At 38.2% G+C, this 23951-nt stretch overlaps 2 protein-coding genes across 5 annotated transcripts in view; one reads left to right on the forward strand and one right to left on the reverse strand.

The window, feature by feature from the left end:
• RPS6KC1 (ribosomal protein S6 kinase C1) overlaps positions 1–23951 on the reverse strand; it is an 86901-nt gene that overhangs the window by 61897 nt on the left and 1053 nt on the right. For 2 of the 4 annotated variants that reach the window (XM_032684247.1, XM_032684250.1), the window contains exons 2-7: positions 20180–20215; positions 15749–15869; positions 7905–8020; positions 5839–5932; positions 2152–2211; positions 969–1331 (exon numbers count right to left, since the gene is read on the reverse strand). In XM_032684247.1, coding sequence (XP_032540138.1) covers positions 969–1331; positions 2152–2211; positions 5839–5932; positions 7905–8020; positions 15749–15869; positions 20180–20215 — 790 coding nt within the window. Of the gene's footprint in view, positions 1–968; positions 1332–2151; positions 2212–5838; positions 5933–7904; positions 8021–15748; positions 15870–18872; positions 18991–19195; positions 19281–20179; positions 20216–23951 lie in introns of those variants that run through there. The other 2 variants (XM_032684251.1, XM_032684249.1) reach the window with 2 other exon arrangements.
• The window catches only part of ANGEL2 (angel homolog 2), a 36923-nt gene continuing 29263 nt past the window's right edge, over positions 16292–23951 (forward strand). Inside the window, exon 1 of the mRNA XM_032684256.1 lies at positions 16292–16297. The gene's annotated coding sequence lies outside the window, so the exon portion shown is untranslated. The remainder of the gene's footprint in view (positions 16298–23951) is intronic.

The raw sequence follows: 23951 nt of genomic DNA on the forward strand, positions 1-23951 counted from the left end.
CAAAGGCTTCTGCTTGTGTGTGCTTTGGTACATTAACATTTAAGTTCAGATCTGGAGCAGCATAATGCATCTGTGCTGTGTGCTGTCAAACAAAGCCACAATTCTAATCTTACTCATTTGATCTGTGTGGGACAGAAGCACAATACACAGACCCTGAATTCACTCCAGGAAAGAACAAATATTTTCCTGTGCTTTATAGTCTTAAGCAATTGTTGGACAAAATGCAAATATATGAGGTTATCACTCTAGATTCTCAAGAACTAGAGAAGGAAGGGGAAAAAACTGCTCCCTCACTGACAAGCTACAAGGAGACAACACAGAAACTTGCATGTAGTTGCATCTGTCTGTTAACAACAGCTTTTGCACACATATATTAATGCATCAGTCTTTTAATAAAGAAAAAAATCCTGTTCTCCTCTAGTAATGCAGGTATGTAAGTTTGTATGCATCCATTAGCTAGAAAAGGAGAATAGTTTAGTGGAAGAAACAAGATGCTGTGAGCGAAGAGTAGTTCTAATCCTGTTGTGATTAGGAAGCTAACCTGAGTCTGCCTCTCCCCATGCATAAAATGGAGATAATTAATCCTCACTTAACCATGTAAATTAAATAATGTTTCAACAGTGCTGCAAGTGCCACATAATAATTAATGCCTAGGTAATAAAAAGGAAAGAGGCAGGAGTGAAGCACTTCGCTACTTACCTGCAAGTCAAAGGTTGTGCTGCAATTTTAAAAGAGGAGATATTTGGCACTTGCAAGATGAGACCCTAAATTACTATTCAGTCTTAAGAGAGAAAGATTTCCCTCTCTCTTATATGCACACAGCTATCAAGTACATGAAAGCCAAGCACACATCATCCTGCATTTCATATCACCTCTTTGCAACACAGTAAGCTGATGTTAACTAAGGAAATGCCATAAACAAATACACACAGCCAAAGATAAGACAAACATAATGGGAAGATCCATACCTTGAACACCTTCCAGAAGCAGATCAACCCCCTTTCTATAAAAGCTTAAGGCAGTTTCATAATCTTCTTCCTCCTCCTTCTTCAAGGCCAGTTTTATTAACTCGCCTGCTTTCTCCAAGTAATCTTGTTTGCCCGGCTTGGGTTTTAAGCTTCCAGTAAACAAACTGTGGCTTTCCCTCTCTCCTTCGGGTTTGCTCCACTCCTGCTCAGGTGCCAGCGTGCTTTGTACTGGGGGTTCAGAAGTAACGCAAAGGCCAGCAGCTCTACTGGGAGAACTTTGGTTGGATGCCATTCCATCATCTAACTCAGCAAGAGAATCTACATCGACTGTCAGGGAGATCAGGTCACTATCACTGGAGAAGCCTAGAAGTCAGAAAGGCATCCATTACTTTAGGTCTCTCATATACCTTAGGAACCTTCAAAATTCTTTATCCCTTCCAAAGATTTAGCTTTCTTTTCATTCATGCAGCTTCCTGAGACCGTGCCCAGAAACTCCCTGCCTGTTTAAGACAGCTTTCTGTCTTAAAAAGCTTTTAGTACCTATAGAAACAAGCTTTTTAAAATTAACTACAAACTCTGCAGAGCAAGGGGTCTTGAATGTAGTGCTGAGAATGAAGAGACCAACATCTAACACCCAACTTAAACTTTCAAAGCCAGTTCACCACTGGGCTTCAGAAAATTACAAAACTAACCCTTTCTGTGTGAGTGCTATTAGAAAAGTCAGCAGGAGCCAAATTACTGTTGCAAGAAATCCCAACATACTGTTTAAATCAGCAAGGGGAAGCATCCAAAAACAGTAAATTAGGAGTTTGAATTAACACAGTTAGTGTCAGCTTATGTATCATGCAGTACTCTTAACTCCCATCTAACACACACAGCCTTCTTTCATTGCTGACACGTGGTAAAAGGAATTAGGTAACACCTCTTTCACTCAAATCTGAGGTAACACATTTAATTTTACATTTTACATTTGCTATATCTTTGCTGCAAGCTGACCTTCAGTAACTAAACCACAGGAATTTTGCAAGGTTATTTGGGAATAAAAGGCAACAAAGATATTTTACGCACGCACCATTTCATTCCATAAGGATTATCATCCACAAAAAGCATTCACTCAATTATGACTTTCAATTATGCCTATTTAAATTCCACAAACGTAACAGAAACAACTTCTAGATCTCACCTCCACATTCCGATTGGCTCGTAAGTGTCACGTCATCAAGCCCACTTAAATCCTTCCGAACTGAAAAGAACAAGAACGACAAAAATGTTTCTGACATCCTTCGGTACAGCAGATTACACGTTCACTTGCCATCAAAATGTAAGAGCACAACCCTCCTACAGGTAAAAGTACATAATATGAACCTGCTCTTTGACTGGCTATCAGAGATACCCATTTGGTAACACACCATTAAAATTGTGACAGTGGTATTGGATTTGCCATTTCTCACTGCTTCCACAATTTTAAAAACAAAACACGGGGGGGGGGGAGACAATTCAAACCTACCAACTCACCTAATTTCAACAGCAGTAGGATCGTAATCCCTATCTCTCACTGCCCTGATGATTTACAGTTAAGGAGACCTTAAACAGGAGAGCCTCCAAGGCTAGGATCTACACACCATGGAAAAAAAAGAAGCCAGCTTTCAGTATCAAGTACATCGTTCCAGAACAGTAACCCTGCATGAGACCAAGCAACCCACGAATTTGGCAGTGCCACCTGGATATCAAGTAGCAGTTTGTTTTATCACTTGGCACATGTGCCCACCGAGGCAATAAAACAGGCAACAAGGTCAAGACATTTAGCTGTCTGTACACACAGAGAAAGTAAATTCTAAGCTAAAACCTGGTGTCTGTTTTCCCCTGTATTATTGAGTGAAGAGTTTATCCACGTTTCCAGGTAACATGTTCTGATTTATATTCAAAAAGTATGTGGCAGCAGCAAGAAGCTGACTCGAAGGCAACTAACACTTTCTTGTTCATTTTGCAACTGTAGAGTTATAGGGAATTAACAATTTATGGAAGAGGAGTAAGAAGGCACTGTAGAAATACTGCTTTTCTAAAAGCCAGCAGTATCTTTAACATGAGTCAGAGGAAACAGACATAAAGGAGAACAAACTACCAGCCACTCTTTGTCTGAAAAGCAAAGGACAGTCATACTTAGTGACCCAAGATTACTTGAGAGGAGGGGACAGGGCACACAGAAGACAATACTCCTGATCTTCTCATGGAAGGGACATAAAGTGAAGTGTCCATGCAGAGAAGAAAACTGCCTGTGTAGCCCCAAATCCAGCAAGGAAGAAGGAAAACTCCCAACAGAAATGTTGGAGGAAGACAGAGGATACATTAATTAGGGTAATAATAATGGGCCCCTTCACCTGCTCAGTTTAGGGACAGCAACAAAACTCAGGTGTGGAGGACTTTGAATTCAATTACACTTAGAGGAATTAAGTGGTGGAAGCAGAGCCGATTGGTGGACAAAGGGTGCAGATAGAGAGCAGGAATGGAAAAGCTGGAGTTTGTGGGAAGGTTGTTCTGGCCACCCAGCCTAGATGAATTAGCACCCATCCACACAGCAGATTTTACACAGACTCAAGTTCCTTTCCCTACAGGCCACACAAAACCACATTTGCTCTTCTCTTGTAGCCAACCTGACCAAAAGCTGTCCAAACACAGCTAGTATGGCACAGAGCCTGAGCTAATAAACTTTTCTTAAGGTCAGGTTTAGAGCCCAGATCTGGCACCACACAACCACAGTCATGGGGCTTCCAGTCAGCTCATGGAGTGAGAAGGGTCTGAACTGCACAGGCTTACTTCTGGGAAGATAATGTGTACATGGTAAAAAAAAAGAGGGGGGTAAAAATAAAAAGAGAAATTATCTTCCTGATGAAGTGCTCTAAAGAATCTGATAATTGGTATAGAAAGACTTATGGAGAGGAAGTTGGACATTTGAACGTCATCCCATGTACTCAGAGAGGAAGACAAAGCGCTTGTTTTTCAGGAATAACAGATGAGTATAAGGTTGAAATTGAACATAAGTTTCTGTTCTTGTCTCTGCCTTATGAAATTTCACCAGGAATCTGAGGAGGAAACACAGTTTCCAAAAATTTTTGGAAAGCCTAGATAACCTGGCCTCTTGAAAAGAAGATAAAAAAAGATAAAAGTATGAACTGCCAAAACATTTTTACAAGCAAGATAATTGTTGCTTATTTTGGTACAAAAACATTTCTGCTACTGTCAGTTTGCACCTCCTACCATTAATGTGCACACCTGCTATGAAAATAACTTTGTCTGAAAAGAACAGATAAAAGAGAGAAAACACAACCCACCCTTAAAAGCAAACAGCAGCACCTGTTGGGAACTGAGTCTGATACTTCTCAGTACAACAGCCTGAAGGAGCAGTGCCCACGTGGAGGCCCTTGAATGCTCACAAAACATAGCACAGTGAACCAGTCACAGTTAACTACCATAATCAGACTGGGAAAATGAGACGCAGGCAGGAAGCCCTGAGGAGAGGCAGGGAGGAGACTCAAGGCAGAGTATTGCCACTGCCACCACTGCCATCTAGAGGCCTTAAAGACATGTTTCCTTCTGTCCCCGGCCTCCCCCCCCGCCTCCAAAATCTGGTTTCAAACATAAGAAGAAATGAGCTGGACGACACATTGGTTTTTAGAAAATATAACTCCACAAAAGTCTCATTCAACATCTTGAAGTCCTGTGCTCATGGTCGTTGCAAGTATCCCGTAAAAGCACTCCAGCAGATTCAGAAAGGTATCAAAGAATTTTTCTACTTTACAGCATTTTTTCTTTTCAGTATTTAATCTCACATAAAGGAAGTGATTTTCTTCTTCTAAAAATTATGTCCTTGTGAATAAAGAATAGAAACATTCACATTAAGCACTTAAAGAAGCATTTTTTCTTTTATAAGGCACAGTGCAACGTGAGTGCATTGTCAGAATGTTAAATTTCACAGAAATCATGCCCCTTTAAAACTAGTTAGTGGTATTTATCATAACTGTCCTCTGTAATTAAACAGCTCTATGCCTTTCCCTTCACAGAATGAAATATCGTGAGGACATTAGTCCATAAACATCATAGAAAATACTACAAAATAAAATGCAAAGCTCACTTCTCATATATAATATATTGTACAACTGAGCACAAAGTTATTGACACAGAGAGATCCCAGCGGCAAGTCATACAACCTCAAGGAAAAAAGAAACAACCACTACTACCACTATTAGAAAACACAAGCAGTTTTCATTATTCAAGCATTGTTTTATCAAAGCAAGTTCTACGCCAGAAAAACCAGAAGAAATTTAATAGTTAAGAAAAAATCCCCTCTCATGTAAGCATAACGAGTGTTTCTATAATAATGTGTATTTATACACAAGTGCAAAACAATTCCAAATGAAAACCTAGGGACTGGAGAAGAATTTCTTAGAAATCACAAGGACCGAGTGTAACTCAGGAACACATAAATATCTGAAAGATTGCATGGTACACAGAGAGGTTTAAGCTAGCTCAGCCTCCAGAGGCAGGCAAGAAGCCCCGGTACAATATTTATTTGGGCTGACTGACCCTTCCTTACAGCTATACTATTATTTAGTGCAGGTGAAGTGCCTCTAAAATTACTCTACATGTGGGATCCAAGCCAGCATGTACATCTTTAGAAGCAAACTTCCAGAGGTGCAGACAGAGCTCTGCTGATCCCAAGCTCTCTTTCATTAATCACAGCTCTGCCATATCTGCCATACCAAGCAAACATAAACTGGACAGCAGCACTCCATAAACAAATATGGCACTTGTCATTAACGATCTGCTTTAAAACAGAGCACACTGTAAGGACACATGAGAGAAGAAAGCAAACCTTCAGAGCTGCAGTCAGACAGATTGTCAGTCACAGAGTCAGAAAGAGGCTCAACAGGACCAATCAGTTCAGAGCCATCATGCACCTCTCCACCCTGAAAAGGAAGAGGGAAAGGAATTATTTAGCTGCTGTGCTCTATGGAAATTCTCATTATATAGAAGTGATTGCCAAAATTAAATTTCCTAACCAGTGAATGCTCCGTTACTTTAGAGTTAATGCATTTAAATAAACTATATAAGCCTGTAAAATTAAACAAGGACTTTTAGTTAGGTCATGTTTGGTTCCTACAGGCTGTCTATTGATCTAAACTGTTAGCCCACTGCAACTTCAAAGTTCTGCAGCAGGTCTGCCTGCACACTCAAATCTAACAGGAAGAGAACAATCCTGTTCCTGCTTTCCTGTGTCACTTATAGTCTGTGCCATTCAGTGGAGCTCCTAAGCTCAGCAGGTCCCTCACACAGGACTGTTTGCCTGTCAGACTGATGTCCCACCCATGACCCACTGTCTTGAGTTCAGTCATAGTCAAGACTGGACAAAGATACCAAGACACGTTATTCCCTCTCAAGCCTGAAAGGAATCAAGGACAAGTGAAGTAATAACAGGAACAATTACTTGCACTAGAAACCACATACATGGGGTTTTTTAAAAATTTCTGCTTCAAATCGTGGGTGCACACTTTCCATGTAACTTTAACAGAAACTGCACCATTTTCAAGGCTGTGTTACATACGGACACTGCTAATCTGTCTTGAACTAGCCCAGCACATTTTCAACCTAGCCAGCTCATTCTTTTGATACACACAGCACTCCCTTTAGTTGTTTCTAAAAATTTATTGTCCAAGTCTCTCTCTCCACGGCTATTTGCACAAAAATCTGAAAAGGAACAAAAATCACCCATGAACAGAGCTAAAGGACACAGGCTGAGCTGATCAAAACCCAAGGCTCTCCTACAGGAAAGCATAACACCACATCAGCTAACAAATGAGCCTCAATTATTACATTTGCATAATTCCCCTTGTAGATATAGTTGCTTCTAAAAAAGTTAACGTTTTTCTAGTTTTATTCATTTCCTTACAAAGCCAGGAAAGGTCCATTGGGAGGCTAAAAGTAATACTTCTATTAAGCAAAGGGGCGGAAGAGAGCTCTGAAAAAGTACCCAAAAAACACAGAAGTATTTCCAAAGAACTAAAAAAATGCAAGTGAAAATTAACCAAAAAGTAAAATATCCTAACCCAGTCTCCCACTTATTGTTGCCACTAATGCTTAAAGAAAATTATTTTAAGTATTATAAAGAACTCTGCAATAACTTCATCATGAAAACGAGAATTTTAAGCCTCAGTGTAATTTTGCTTTTGCACATGTATCATTTAAATATACTTAACACATTCACACGTTTAAGTCCCATCTCAGCCAGATGAGTATTTCCTTAATTCCAGGGAGTTACTATTATTGTTCCATGTAAATTTATGCTTATGAGTTTGCAGAATGTTAGACTAAGCTACTGAAAATAAAGAGGTTTGAAGGAACTATTGAAAACAAACTGCTTCAGCTGTAATAAAGAGGAAGTCCATATCAATGTATTGTTAGATACGTTATGGAGACTGGTTTTCACGACATTGTACACGCAGCATGTTGGACTAGTTATATGCCAAATTTGTTGTCATGGACCTGAGTCCCTAAGAGACCATATGGAAACAGTCTAAACAGTCTTCGTTCCTTTAGTTTGAAACTATAAACACCTACTTAAAATACAGAAACAATGACAATATTTTATTACTTCCCTACTGAACACCTAGATTCATCATCACAGGTTTTTCTCATCACTTAATGAAAAAATAAATTTTGAATCCCTTCACCTGAAGTTCTTGTAAAACTTTCCACCTTGTAGGGGTGTGGCATGGGGTTTTTTTTAAAGCCACATTTCTAGAGTGAATGGAAAACCCCCAGTCCCTTCACAAAGCATGTCAGTTCAGCTCACTCTCACCCAGTTTATAAAGTAAAACAGAATCAGCACTGTATTTTATTTACATCGGTAAGAAACAAATACTTCTGCAAATGCTAACCAACCTTAAAAAACTCTTCCAGCTGTTTGCTGTTATAGAGAGCAGGGATATTGGCAGAAAACTGCAACAGATCTTCAGCACATTGCCTTCTTTCTTCAATCACAGTCTCATCAAATCGCCCTGGAAGAGACACACAGATTGACAGTTTTAGAAATAACTACACATTTATTTTGCAATAATAACTACAACGGAAAAGAAAAAAACAAATGAGACAAAAGCAACCTTCTGGAGACAATGCCCTGAGTCTATGAAAGTCACTCCAACGCTTCAGGAGAATACAGCAAATCTTCAAACTTCCTATTCTCAATTGTCCCTAGAGTCCCATCTTCTGCAATCCACTCGGATGATGAAAGCTGGCAGCTACGACAAGAATCCTTCGCCCTCTCATCGTAAGAATATGTGAGGCAACACTCTTGATTAGCCAAGAGACACTAACGGATGTCCAGTGTTATCTAACAATAAATGATACATGCACAATTTGACAATATGCCAGTCAGTGTCAGCCTTGATTACGGCCCAAATCCTGTAAGGAGCTGAGCAATCTTCACATATTCTCAAGAACAGTGCACAATATAAGCAGATAGTAAACAAAGTATTACTAAAAGCCCCCAAACAGATCATCAATTCCAAGGTGCCATTTATGGAGGAGACAAAGTGTAAGGGAGATGGTGAAGCCCTGCCACCAGGCACTGAAGCCTTCCTCTGAAGTAGTTCCATGCAGACAAGATCTCATCTCCTTCTGGATTCAAGAGGTAAACAGAGCTGGAAAGCAGCTCATTTACTAAAATGTATGAGCCTTCCTTTTTCCCTACCCAGCACCCAAAACATTCCAATTAGAAAAAACACACTTAAAAAACAATCCCACAGTACACCTGAAGAGATTTGCTTCTCGAGAGAAAACCCTTGGATTGCTACCTTACATTCACATCCTTCACAATTGCACATAACTTATTTTAGCTTTTTATATCAACATCACTTTGTTGTTGAAATAGTTACAAGTTTACAAAAGAAAAAGGGCAGAGGTTAACAGTAATAATTGAAGGAGAATAGAACAGATATTGGAACTGCTATACAGAGGGGAAAAAAAGGACTGGGAAGACAAGTGCAAGAAACAGTATTGCTATAACAGCATGACCAGAAAAATAAGAACCACCTGTGACAGCTCTGTGGCATTAACCTTTGAAGAGGACAAAAGAAACATTGAATACAAAAGCAAAATTCATTTATACTTAGAGCAAGCAAAAAAATAATCCCAGAAGAAAGTATCAAAGCAGGATTCTTTCCAGAAATTCTTCAAGTAAATAGCTCCTGCCCATGCGGTACCAGAAAAAAGAAAATAAAACCAAAAAGACACACACATACTCACAAGATCACAAACAAAGCTTTTGGGGCTTATTTTTTCCATGAAAGAAAAGAAAAGACATCATTGGGCTAATTTTCAGCTTGATTGGTTCTGTACCTTGCTCACCCTGCCGTTTCAGCTGCACAAACATGATCAGCTGTACAAAGGAGTGAGCAACAAGCAAGCAGAAAGAAGGCAAAAGCAATGCTACCACACTGAGTGGCAACACTGAAATCAGGCTTTATTAAACTGCTCATCAAACTTCCTATGTCTTCAGAGCAACACTGAGGGTGCATTAGGGCTCTTGGTTCATTCCATGCAAAATGGGACATCAGAAAAAAAAAAACAACTTCTCTCAGCAAAGCACAGCAGCATGGGCCAGTTAAATGAATCTACAAAATAACATGAACACTTATATGCAATACAAAATCAATTGTGAAGAAGTAAACATGCAACAATACCAGAAACAGATAACTTTAGCAAGAAAGTAATTCTGTAAGATATGTTTCCTCATTTACCAAGAATCTCTCCCCTGTTCCAATTTATCATCAGACCCAATAAAAACTAATTTTTCTTATCCACATCTTCTCAGGACTCCCACTGGGCCCCAGATAGAACACACCAGGATCAGTGCTGCCAGGCTAACCAGTGTGTGTTCCCCTATTGCCAGGCAGCTACAACCTACAGGTAAGAACAGAGCCTGCCTGGCCTTCACCAGCACCAAAGCACATGCTCTCTTCTTAGTCAGCTGCTGTTTCACAGACTTTGCAGAAATATAATTACATTTGCAACCACTTGCACTCTCAGATTTAGCTGATATTAGCCACATGAGTAAGAGGTTCACCTTTCTGAGAGCACAATTACACAAGTCTTAGTTTCTTAGGAAGCTGAGCTAAAAAAGAAAATAAAAATATATGTTTGAACAGAGCTGTTGAAACATCACTCACTGCCACATTTTCCAGCCCTGCAGCATCATGATACACTATCAGGACAACTACTTATAGAACTAGAGGACCTTGGGGGAAGGAAGAGACTAATTCAGTACTGGTTCAGTTCACAGACCAGCTGCCATCTTGCCGGTAGTTTAATTCCCAGGCAACCCTGCCTAAGTCCTTCCCCCTCTTCCTTTTTTCATACTTTCAGGCAATCCTGTATTGCTCAATAGTTTCATTATCACCCTTCTCAATGAGATGTTCAAAGATGCTTACATAGCATGACTCTTCAAACGTTTCTATCGGAAAGTCATCCTTCATCTAAATCCACATTATTTCTGCTATTCTTTACATCTCTCAGACACACGTAAACTTCATTATAGGACTATGTCTTTCCAGGGTTTTTAAGAAGTGTCAGCTACAATTTTAGCATGCAACACGTGCAATAGCACAGTTCTGCTATTCCTCCAGTGATGATCCATTCAAAACTTCTTATACACATGAAAGCCAAATGTAAATTCCTTTAAAGAGAATCCACAATTAATTCTGTGGAGCAGACTTGAACAACAAAACACCCGGCAAGGTTTGTGTTCATGTTTCAGTTAGTTTCTCTCAAGACTTCCTATTGTACATGATACCAAGTTCTTAAATATGCTACTTTAATGTACATTGACTTTCTGACTCACGGAAGCGATATCTGGGGGGGGTTGTTTCTTTTTTGGTAGGGCTGGGGGCTGTAGGGTTTTTTTATACTAGAGTACACTTCTGCAGTTGTTAGATAAGAGACATGATGAGCACAGACTTACCCATATTTTGGTAAAATGCCATGTATAGTTAACATATGGGAATACTTACAGTGTCCAACAACAACAAAAAAAGTAGTTTGAAAGTACTGAAGAAATTATGTTGATGCGTGTTAGGGTAGGACACTAATCATGTCACAGAAATAGGTATAATTTTAACAACTGGATCTCTTAGGACATTTTAGATTTCCAAGATCAAGGTCACTGGGTTTTTTCCCCATAAGATGGGTAGAAAAGGTTCAAGTGAAGTACAGAAAAAGTCAGGTGATTTCTTTGTCACATCCATAACAAGTTTCCTGCTTTGATGCAAGCAGCTCTATCGCAACAGCATAAAAAATACACACACCTGCATTCATATTAACAGCTGAGGTGTAAAGCATGCAACAGAGCTCAGTTCTGCAGATGTGGCAAGTCTTTAGTTGCAGGAAATATGGAAGCACAGCACAACACATTTGTTTTTAAATACATCTCAGTGCTCCACACCGTATCCTGAAACTCCGAACGCTGGAGATGCTGCTCAGGTTTAACACTTCTATTACAAGTAAGCAGTACAACTGTCAGAACCACCAATGCTCATTTTGTAAAGTGCACTCTCTGCAAAAAAATATGTAGGTGCATTATTTAAAGCACGGGTATCCAAAAAAAAATTAAAAAACAACCAGTTGCCAGCAACTACTGGCACTTCTAATTAGTAACTAGTTCAAAAGCTGCAAAAAGTGTAACATCACCACAGGGAAGAAACACTGCAGAAATGCTCCCTCAATGCAGCTTGGAAACAAAAGATCTTAAGACAGATGGACCTTGCAGCTCACCACTAACTGAACAAGACTGAAAACAAGCTTGTCAAAACCTCAAAATCTACTAAGATTATATTTTTCCTCTAGTAGAAAAAAATACTAGGACTTTTCAGAAGACAAATGCTTTAAATTAAAATAAATCATGCAGCAGTTACTATGTGTAGAAGTGAAATGGAAGGAAAAATTTTATGCTGTAAAGGTAAAATTTTACGCTGTAAATTGAAAAATAATTCTTAAACTGAAGAGTCAGACAGTTCTGTTCCTTCCAGCTATGTACCAATCATTTAAAATTCATTTTTACATTATCTCCACTTTCCTGTATTCTTCTGTAGCTCAGTTTCATTCAAATGTAGTGAGGTCTGTTTTGTTTAATTTCAAAGAGCTTTTTTACAAATAACTGCATTGAATATTTCTGAGGATTCCCTTCTCTCACCATGCACACTGCAGTCACTTTTGTTCACTAAATACAATAGAAGAAGGATGTTTTTTAGAAAGGATTTCACTCAATTCTGTCCTTGCTTACAGAGCTACGATAAAAACAGCTAATTTGCATTTATGGCCATTTAAAATTATACAAGATATTAGAAGCCGATATCTTCTTCCACCCTGATTTTCTTTTTACCCCTCTCTCTCAAAAATTACATGTCAGTGGCAGTATTTGGTCCTGAAGTATCAAAAGCAAAATCTGTGCTTTCCAGACTGAGGTTTGGCCTCCAGGGGAGTTTCATACAGTTTCTCCATTACTCAAGGCAAAGAGCCAGCAAACACTGCTACAGGATGAGTAGATAGTGGTTAGTATTACAGTGCTGTCACATAAAGTGCTGGAAAAAAGGCTGACTAAACAACCTCAGTTTGGCACTGTCCAAACAGGCAGGCTTGATTATTCCAAAGTAATAGTAAATAGCAAAAAAATCCTAACCAAACAACAGCAACAAAAAAACCCCACGCCAAGAAGCATAACACACACAAAGAGGAGAAAATTAAAAAAATAAAAAATCATCACTCAACAAAAAAATAAAAAATAAAAATACAGAAAACCTCCAAAAAATGCTAGGGTGCCCAAAAGCTTATGCTGAAAGCATGTAAAAAACTGCCAAAAGCATATCAGACACTAAAACACTCTAAAATCATTACAAAGGGAAAAACATGAAAAAACATGATGCAATAGATGTATGCCAAAAAATGTGAAACACATGCTGGGTAATAAAATATACCAACGTGAGACACAGAGAAAATGTGGGAAAATATGCTCTAGATGCATGCTTAACACTGCTAAAATATGTTACACACAAAAAACCTGCAAAAATCAGCACTAGATACATGTCAAAACACACCAAACACTGCCTGGTTGCTAAAACGTGTGACACACATCAAAACACACAAAAACATGTATGACAATAACAACAAAACCAGGCACAACACATTGAAAATGTGCAAATACATACAAAAGGATGCACTAGATGTGTGCCAAAAAATGCCAAATGTGCTGAACACTAAAAATGCTAAAAAAATATGGGAAGAAATCACAAAAAAGCATGTGGTAGCAGGAGGCAAAAAAAAAAAAAAAAGCCAACCCCAAAGCTGAAGCGTGCTGTACATTTCAAACATATTATAAACAAAATGACAATGGAAAACAACACTGCAGCAATGCCTGAGAAACCAAAAACATTCAAAAAAAAGGTGCAAAAACCTAAAGGGGGGGACAAAAAAGGAGCACATGGGAAATTGAAATTCATGCCAAAAGATGCCAAACATGCTGGACCCTCAGAACACCACCACAGTCAAGCCAAATATGCAGTGACAATGCTGTAAGAACCAAAACCCACACCAAAAAAATCATGCAACACCCAGACCAGAAACTTTGCTGAAAATACAGCACATGGTAGATGCATTCAAAAAAATGTCAAACAGGCTGGACACTAAACAGCACACAAGGTGCAGAGAAAAGCCATAAACACAGGCTGAATGCTAATTAAAAAAAAAAAAAAAAAACACACCACCACACTAAACCAACTTGTAAACAACATGAAGAGGCCTTAACCCAAAAGCCTACCCAAAAACATCTTAGAAACTGAAAACCTTGCCAAAAAACACTTTAAAAAAAAAAAAAAAGGGAGCATGTGGTAGACTCATGCAAAAAAAAAAAAAAAAATGCCAAACAGATGTCCAAAGATTAAAAACCCATTAAAATGCCCATGACAAAAGGCACATGGTAAATGCATGTTAAAAAAAACCACTAAATATACTGGACACACAAAAAAGTCCCACTGTATAACTTAAAAATGCACTGAAAAATCACACAGTACATGTATGCTAAAAAAACCACCAAAGAAATCCAGGACAGAAATAACATCATAGCCATGCCCTAGGAACCAAGCCACACCTAAAAACGCCCCCCAAAAACCCCAAAACCCAACAAACTATAAAGGATCACCAAACCCATTCTACAGAATTCGAAATGCCTCAAAAACGCTTGCAAAGCACACAGTAGATGTAAGCCAAAAAAAAAAAATGTCAAACATGCTGGACTTGTTAAAAAATGCTGAAAAATGCTTAAAAACCTGCAGTATATGCATGAAAAAAAGCTACACCTAAGAAATGCTGGACAAAAAAAAAAAAAAAAAAAAAAAAAAAAAAAATCAAAAAAGTCCACATAAAAATGCTGCAGCGATGCATTAGGAACCAAAAACCATGCCAAAAAAAAGCACAAAATTTACACCAAAAATCTCGACAAAGAGAGATTTGGTAGATGTTTGCCAAAAAAACACCAAATATGCTAGATGCTTAAAAATATGCAAAAAGAAAAAAAAAAAAAGAAAAAAAAAACAACAACAACAAGCACCATAACCACCACAGGCTGGGTGCTTAAAAAAAACCAAAACAGACTAAAACAACTTACAAGTGCCATGGAAATGCTATAGCAACCCCAAAAGCACTTTGGAAACCAAAAAACTCACCCAAAACCAAACCAAATGCGACATGATAGATGCATGTAAAGAAATGTCAAACATTTACTGGACACCGTAAATTAAGAAGAAAAAACGACTTTTAAATGCCTGGGGGAAAAGGCTGGAAAGCAGGCAGTAGATGCACACCAACAAGCACAAAACCCATTCCAGACAGTAGTAACACCTTAGAAACGCTTCAGAAACACTCACAAAGCATTCAGTAGGTGCATCAAGAGAGATGCCAAATATGCCGAATACATCAAAAAAAACGTTGAAAAATGCTTAAAAACCCAATGGATGTTGTGTGATATATACGTACACCAAAAAAAAAAACACAGCACCAGTTTGTGCTGAACACAAAGAACACACACTAAAAAAGTTTCTTTTATAAACACAGCACTGCTGAAAAAAATGTGGTAAGGTGGAATTCTGTATGGAGTCACACCACTTCACTGGAAATCCACACATAGCTCATTCATGAGAACATATACATCAGGATTAAGACCTGTAAGATCTAATTCCTTTTTGTCACTTGTTTCTCCTGTAGAGTCACAATCCATAGATTTTGGTGAAATATTTAACTGGTATATGTAAAATTGATCTCAAAAGCCTATCTAGATAAAACTGACAATTGCACTCCCATTTCTAAAATAAAAATCTTTTTCTGTAACAAGTACTTGATACTTTACTGTAACGCATCACTAAAAATCAGACAGCTCATATATGAAAAACTTTGTTCGTTGTTCAAGTGCTGTTCACAGAGCTAATACAGATTTTATTCTCCTGAAAACAGGAAATGTAGGTTGTAAAGATATCTCGGCTACTATGTCTAACATGGAGGCAAGAATACAAATATCCCTGTTACAAAAATAAATAAAAGTATCAAGTTATGATACCAACACACCTACAAGTAGGTTGGGTGGCAAAAGCACATGGAAAATTTCCCATCCAGCTGCAAAACAAGATGTATTTATAGATACTGAGTTATCAAAGAATTTCAGCAGGTCAGGGAGAAATTATGCTTACCAAATACTATTGCTTTGGCAAAAGGTGGGAAGAGCTCTGTATGTCTGCATAGGTTTTTATGGATTTGCCAGAGATCTTTGTGCAGTTTCTTAAAGTCACTGTATCTCTTCCAAACGACTATCTGAAGCAGAGAAAGGGGAGAGAAGTATTAGTAAGGTTCATTGTTCCCACTGCATCACACCACAAATATACCTATTTAATCATAGCACAGCACCAACTTGAGCAAATTTGTTTAACAAACACATACAATCTGAATTGTCAGCTGTAACAGGCATAAAAAACATGGTCATTATCTGTCCCCGACCCGCATTTTAGCAACAACACTACAGTGCACAGAAAAAACATTAAGTAAAAGCTGAAAGAAAGAAACAAGAGAGGCCAAAGGCAGCACTGCTTCGGTCACACTGAGATCCAGATCTACATAGGGAACCAGTAAGAGAGGAAAAAATGCTGAATAGGAGTGTTGCACTATCCGACATTCAACAGCATGCTGTGCTTGGCGCAGCTGCAGGTGGGGGGGAAGAGACACAACAACAAAAGAGGAAACGAGTGAAGAGAAATCAATACCAGTAAGGGATTCTTATGGACAGCACATTAAGCACCCAAGACTACAAAACAGCTTCTAAATTGCGTATGTAAAATGTAGATGTAAATGCAAGCCCCCGTTTTAAATGGTTTATTAGTAGTAACACTGAACAAAAAAGAATATATTCCTTTTGTAATCTGGACAAAATCTCCAACTTTAGGAATGTAAAGACAGCATTGGTTCGTTATACCAGGTTTTCCTGATCTATCCTTACCTAGTAGTGATCTCCCAGTCAGGTATCTACCTTATCATTCTTCCATCCCATTCTTTCTATTCTTTCCATTCAAGGAAAGAGAACCCAATAGGAAAATCAAGCCAAGGAAGGAACTAAACAATAAAATTTATGCTTGACTGCTAATCGGTTTGCTATCAGGATGAAAAAAAAATTAACAAAGATATTTTATATCTTGATCTTGTTTTTGGTCAGACTCACTAAGCCATCATAATAAACCTCAACAGTAACGTAAAGTAGAACAGAATAAAAAAAAAAAAAAGAGAGAAACTGCAATGCATTCAGCAGTTGATTCCCCTGTTGCATCACTCAAATATCCCAATTAGCTTAATACAACTAACCACAATTTAAAATACTCCAAATATTTCTGAATGATTTAACAGGTTAACCTCTCATGAGCAATCATAATTGAAAAAGTACTTCTTTCAAGCAAATCAGAGTTAAAGCTAAATAAAACATTTAGATTTAGTGCATTTTTGTTGTTGTTTTTGTTGCGTTTTGGAGGGGTTTTGTTTGGGGATTATTTTTAAACACTAAGATCAGAGGCCTTCCAAGTTTCAGCAGATGCAAGCCCTACCTACAGAACAATGCAGATATGGGGCAAGATGACTATTAACAGTGGATATGCAAAGTGTTAGTATGGTGACACTCTATCCACCTTATCAACTCAGCTATACTGAAACTAGCAGTTCTGATTCAGACTCACTTATTGGCACACATTTTCAGGACTTAATTATAACTGGTACTTAGGGAAGTTCAACAAACAGGGGAATCTCAAGAAGGCCTGCTAGTCATTTTGCTATCAGCAACAATAATTTTTCATTTAGGTACTTCTATCTAATCCAATATCTAGAAAGTGGATGATTAGCACTTCTTGAGCAGTGTACGTATAGCAAGTAAAATTGCTTAAGATGGTGAATTCTTTAAACGTTAAGTAACTGTACTGTCAATATTTTGGGACAATATTATGTGAAAAGCTGCCAGAAAATAAAAGCATGAGATTCTGCTCTACTAAAAAAGCATCATTTTTCATGCTGCAAGCGATCACCCAAGAGTCAAGAGATAAAAATAAATATCCATAAGTAACTTGCATAGCAAAAAGCAGTCATGGTCATCCTAAAACCTTTCACAAGCTCATGGAAAACATGCCTCCGCACACATGTGGCTCGGCAAAGTTAGCAGTTCCCACTCTAACATACTCATTAGAAAATAGATTTTGAGGAAGGACACATTGTACTTCGAGGCCCAACGAAGCACAGCAAGTATATCATAAAACATATGTTACACTTGTAACGCAATAAGGTGCTTGTCATGGCTAGAGCCAGTGGATCTCGATTAACTCATGCAACTCATCTGTTCCACAATGAACAAGCCTTTCTCCTCCCTGATTAAAAAGGGGAAAAAACCCACAAGACTACCCTAGCTGCAATTGCCTTACATGCCATGTTGCCACCATCAGTCCCCAGAAACAAGGCTATTAAACTTCAGTATGCCAGCCTTTCTGTATCTAATAACTCCTCACACAAAACTCCACATTAATTTCTTTCATCCTTTTGAGAAGGAAGCCCTTACAAGGTTGTCGTCCTTCCTGTCCCAACAACAACAGCAGGGATTCTACTGAATTGTAATTGGCTGCAGTGGGAGAGATGCTGTAGTAAAGGCTTGTGTCCCAAAGGGCAGCTAAAAGATGTGATGGAAAACTGGCAAGTAGAGCTGAGGTCAAAGCACACAGACGTATGTGCAGCTGTACATATGTAATGTATGTATTAACGTCACAGCAGTGACAGAGACTTCTGAATGAGGAGGCAGGCACAGCTGTGTGGTCCTGTCTGGGTGTGAGAAGGGAGTTGCATGAGACAGATCCTAAAGCAATTTCCAGTGGGAGCAGGTTAGGGGCATATTCTTTTTCTTTTGAAGGCTGCCCACAATTCTATTTTTATCACAAGGGGCCCGTATAACAGAAAAGCCCCCAACTTACGGAGTTTTCTGACTACAATTCACCCTTATGGCAACTACCATCTAGGATATTCCTTTTAATAACCCATTATTTTCAGATGCTTGCTTATAACAGAATCACCCCACATGCTGCCACAAGCAGAATCATTCATTTGGTACAATGAAGGGTGGAAAAGGACAACCATCAACAAGTTCATAGCATACTTATCTCCTCTTATTGTCTAATGTGGAACTCTGCATGGCTCACCTACAGCCATAGATCAAAGCAACAACCAAAAGATATGGTTTTGCTACTGTGTCAAAACTCCTTAACATATATTCATGCAATACTCTAGCTGAAAGACACTTACAATATATTTTTCTGATGAATGGGCTCATCAACAGCTGCTATAAAGTGTTTTTCCTCACAAATGAAGATTTAGGTAATGGCAGAATGTGCTCATGGACAGGTTCAATTCAGGAGTCTTCCTGGAAAAGGTGAACATCAAGCTACAAACTACAGTAATGAAGTTCTAAACTAGATCCATGATCATCTCTGATTCTGATAGGTTATTGTAATCTTTTAGAGATTAAAAAAAAATGCAAAAAGCAGGAATGCTCATGCTTGTCTGATTCTCAAGATTTCAAAAAAGGATGCAAGAAAGGCGTGTTAGGTCTATTAGTCAATTCTCACCTCTGCCAAGCCACTAATCAATAACTCATGTTTGACCACACAGAGAGATGCAATGAATTCATTTATGAGTTCTTCTTTCATCATCTATGCAGGTTCTCCTGAACTGTAGTAAGAGACTGCACCACAAATCAAACATATGCATAAGTTACACAATGTCTGAAAAGCCATAAAGTTGTGCTTTTGAAGGAAGATTTTGCATAGTGTAACAGTACCCATGTCAAGTCATTACTCCAGAAAAAAAATCAAGAGGGGGGAAAAAAAGTTTCATAATCTAAAAAAAAAAAAAAAAAAAAAAATTCACAACCCACACACACAATGTACTTTTTTGTATCAATAAATGGCTTCCGTGACAGACTTTTGAGGCGTTTAAGAGGTACAAGAATACTGCAGATTCTTATTCATAGACTTTTCAGAAGAGGCAAAGTGTAAGCAATTTTAAAGTTTTATCAAAGCATATCAGTGGAAAAATACTAAAGGAGACTCAGAGATATAGGTATAATGTATGATTTGCAGTCTAATCTCTCTCAACTACTCCTATGCTCCTCCGTTTTCCCTCTTCACTAATAGACAGTAATGGTGTAGGCTTTTCAGTGAAGTGGTTAAAGAGGAAAAAAGTACCTACAGCTGAGACCTAAGACTTGAATTGTGGACTGATCTCTAATTTTACCAGTAGGAGTTAAGTAACCATCAATTTGCCAATTCCAGCCCCGAGAAAAGAGCTTGCAAAGTTATCAAAGCAGTTTTGTCATCAAAAGACACTTTACTCCCTAAGACTTTGTTTCAAGTCACGATTCATCACTGAGGGATAAAATGCAACATGTTACAGCAGCTACTGTTTTCAACTATGAGAGCTGAAGACAAATGGAAAACATACGAAAACTGTTCGCTCAATTACAATGACAAAACACACAGAAACTGCTAAATCACATCAAAGATGTTTCAAAAGGTATACATAAAGACGTTTGCACAAGTTTAAACTGTTACCTCCTGGACATCCTCTGGATTTTTTCTTGACACAATCTGAAAAGCAAAACAAACAAACAAAAAATAAGCACTTGGATTTTCAGTTTGAAAGTTAAAGAGTAACACATAATGATTTGTTGCTGAAGAGAAAAATCCGGAAAAAGGCAAACAGCTGCATGTTCCTGCACACTCAGAAAAGTTTTTAGGTAGTTTTAGAGAAGTCTAATACCCAAATACAACATGGTGAGATATTTTAGCAGCAGAGTCGTGATCACAAAGCAAGATGTACATTCTAGGCAAAATGGCACAAAAGGCATCTCTCAAAACAAAGCCAGGTAGAGCACATTCTCAGTCATCTCTCCAGCCTCTTCCTATTAATTCTTAGTAGGGCCACATTACTCCCAATAAGCAGAGCTCGTTCAGGCTATAAAGCTTTTATAAAGCTACATAAGCTGCACACCACCTCACTCTAAATGTGAGGTTTTTCATTTACTAAGACAGTATTTCCACTTTACTTACAACCATCAGTGCGCAGACAGAGCCATCTGACTCTACCCTTGCGTATTTGTTTCTCCTTAAATACTCTTTGCCTAATTAATTATAAACGACTTTGTCCAGGGGAAGATTGCAGTAAAAGCGAGGCTTGGCTGCACACCATAAAGATGCCTCTCTTTTGTCAGGGTTTTTTTTTTCTTTAAATAAATATTGATTGCAAAAGCCTTTGTAATCCAAGTTTTGAACTGGTCTTATAAACAGCAGTAAGAGCATATCCACACAAACATACAAACCAAATAGAGACATCTTTAATTCATAACTGCAATTATCTTGTGCATGTCAGTATATCCTTCATTATAAGAGCCAAAGCTGTTTAACAAAATAATTAGTCTATTGTTAGCTAAAGCAAAATAGGGCATTCTCAATCCAGCTGGGACTATCTTCACAGTGGCACACCCCAGAATAATTGATGCTGTGAACAGGTGATGCGTGTAGGCAAGCACAAGGAGTCCACACTACTTGCACCCCAGAGACTCACACTCCATCCCACTGTACCACAAGCACCAGGTAGCTGTTGCTCTGAGATGGAAGTCACTGAATCTACACTTCCCTCTTGATATGTGACAGTAACATACCCTTATATTCCCCACAAATTAGCTCTCTTCCTCCCGTCCATTTTTCAAGAATCCTTGCCAAAGCCTCCCAGATTTCATACCATCAGTTTACTACACAACCCAGCCACTGTCATCTTTCACACATTGTGGAGGACACAAAACAGAAAAGAGAAGTGTTACCTTTTCTAGCTATCCTCCAAAAGACCTGAAACATTTTCCTTCACAAGTCTAAATTCTTTCTCTCACCTCGGCACATCAAAGTCCTCTTCTTCCAGCGTAGTCTATCTTTTGATAAAACCTTTCTCAACTTTTCCTCACTCTTGAGTAATCTAACATTTGGCAACTTTACCAAATTTTAACCTTGGTGGCTGTTGCTCTTTCATTGACTACCAGGCAGTTTATAAGTATAATTGGTGAAATATTTCTAACCTTCTTTTCTAATAGCTGGCGTACTTGATATAAGGAGCCTGTAGAGCTGGGGGATGAAAATATCACAGGCATGGCTACACATCACAGAAGAACACCAAAGGGCAGACACCAACTGCTTTGCTTTGCAGTTCACCTTTAGTTAAAGCCTTGCAACAGTTTTGGCAGCAAGGTAAGTTACCAGATGGGCAGAAGGAAACCCAGAGAGATGAGTAATTACCCAGCCAGTTAGTAAGAATCTGGAATAAAACCCAGAGGCCCTCTTTCACACTTGCTCTAATGTTACATTGCCTTCTATATCTACCAGCCATGCCAACTTTAAGTCAGTATGCAATAATTTATGTGTTGTCCTACTTTGTTCTTCACGTCCTTTCCTGAAGGTCAGTCATCTCAGAAGAGGTCTGCCCCTTCCATCCAACCTATAATCAACCTAGAGACTTGGCAAAGACGACCCAATCCTCCAAATTTTCCATGTACTTTTTTAATCCTTCCACACAGATCAATGCAGTCAGCTCCTTCCACAAATCCTTAATGCAAGCAACTTTAACCTGTTTTCAAAAATATCACTAGGATACCCACCAATGAGCTAAGCAATGCACAATTACTGCATTAGGCTCTGAAAAACAGAGATCCTACAAGAATACTAACCATCAAGTAAAGTATTTCAGATTATATCATTCCTTGTCTGACCTACAGATATCCAACATAACTCATTAGAATTTTAATTATCATTAATAATTGTAATCTTCCAAATCAGCTGAACTTTTATTAGTGGCCTATATTTTCAGATCTCATCAAAGAATATTCCTCATATCACAACCTGCTAATATCTCTTTCTCTTCCTTAGCCTTTGAAAATGGATATTAAAAAGCCAATATTCATTTAATCTTGTCTGCATTTCCAATTATTTCACAGTTTACAAGTAAATAAAATATATATTCTCTGCTAAACAAACAAAACCTTCAAGAACAAGCTGCAATAAGGATAGACCTCCTTAGCACTCAGAAGAGACTGTATGGGTAGTTATGCTGTGGGTCAGGTGTTTAAGGACATACTAAACAAGTGTTTTCTCATCCATGATTATTTATCTATCATTGCATTGAAACACAAAATTCCTGTAACTTCATTTCACAAAAGATACTCATATACCACACTAAGTAACTACAAATCTCCACTAACATGTACTAGATCTCAGTCAGAATGATCTTCAATACAACTGGAAGATCCACCTCACTTTTTTCCTGGTGGTCCCCTAAAGTTGCTGAGCATCAGATAAGCAAATACAGCTGGAGTGCTGTGATATCAAGCATGGAGCCAGATCACTGCAGGAACAGGAGGGAGGAATAGGAGGAAAGAAAAAGAGAGGGTACCTGGTATGTACATTTAATTATTTTTAAATCATTTATTCTGCATCTAACTCCCCACATCCTCACTTGAAGTAATACATAACAGATTACCAGATAGTGCCCTACTGAAACAAAAGTTATTTATACTTCTACATTTGTGAATCCAAACCATCTTTTGCTGCATAAAAGCAAAATAATTTTTCCCTTTGTGGATTTTAGCTATCAAAACACCATAAAGAACTAATGATCTCTGGTCAGCTCAGTTTAATTTGGACAGCTCACAGACTGATCAGTGCCTTGCTCTGTACTAAATCACACGCAGTCAGTGCACCACCTGATTCTGCACTGCCTCACTTGGAAAAGCACCAGAGTATCCAAAACTTATGGGACAAGGAGAGAGAGTGACACCTCTAACTAGTTAGCCACAACTTGTTTTTTAATAATTTTACAGAAACCAAAATATCACTGAGAATTTTAACTGGCTTTAGTCAATAAGAACAAAGTCATCAGAGTAAAATAAGCAGAAGTCTTGGCTCATTACTATTAGTCCCTAATACACATACAGATTTAGCCCATCGTGAGCTACTATATAAAGATGTGATGGCACTGTTTTCCTCCTTGCCTCTATCTCAAGAAAGGCTTTTTAAATTAAAACATCATAGGGGAAAACAACTCTTTTTTTTTTCTCTTAACAAATACTAAGTTTTATTGGACCAAAAAGAATGGTTTAAACATGTCACATATTCATGTTTGGTGGATATGAATACATATATTTGACCAGAAAAAAAAATTTAAAAATATTTTTAATTTCACAAATCATACACACTTATCACAGTCTAACAACCTGAGCACTAGAATATATATATACACACATATAGAATGCTGTATACTTTGAATTAAGGGAAGGATGCA

This window comes from Chiroxiphia lanceolata, chromosome 3 (assembly GCF_009829145.1).
Source record: "Chiroxiphia lanceolata isolate bChiLan1 chromosome 3, bChiLan1.pri, whole genome shotgun sequence".
NCBI lineage: Eukaryota > Metazoa > Chordata > Aves > Passeriformes > Pipridae > Chiroxiphia > Chiroxiphia lanceolata.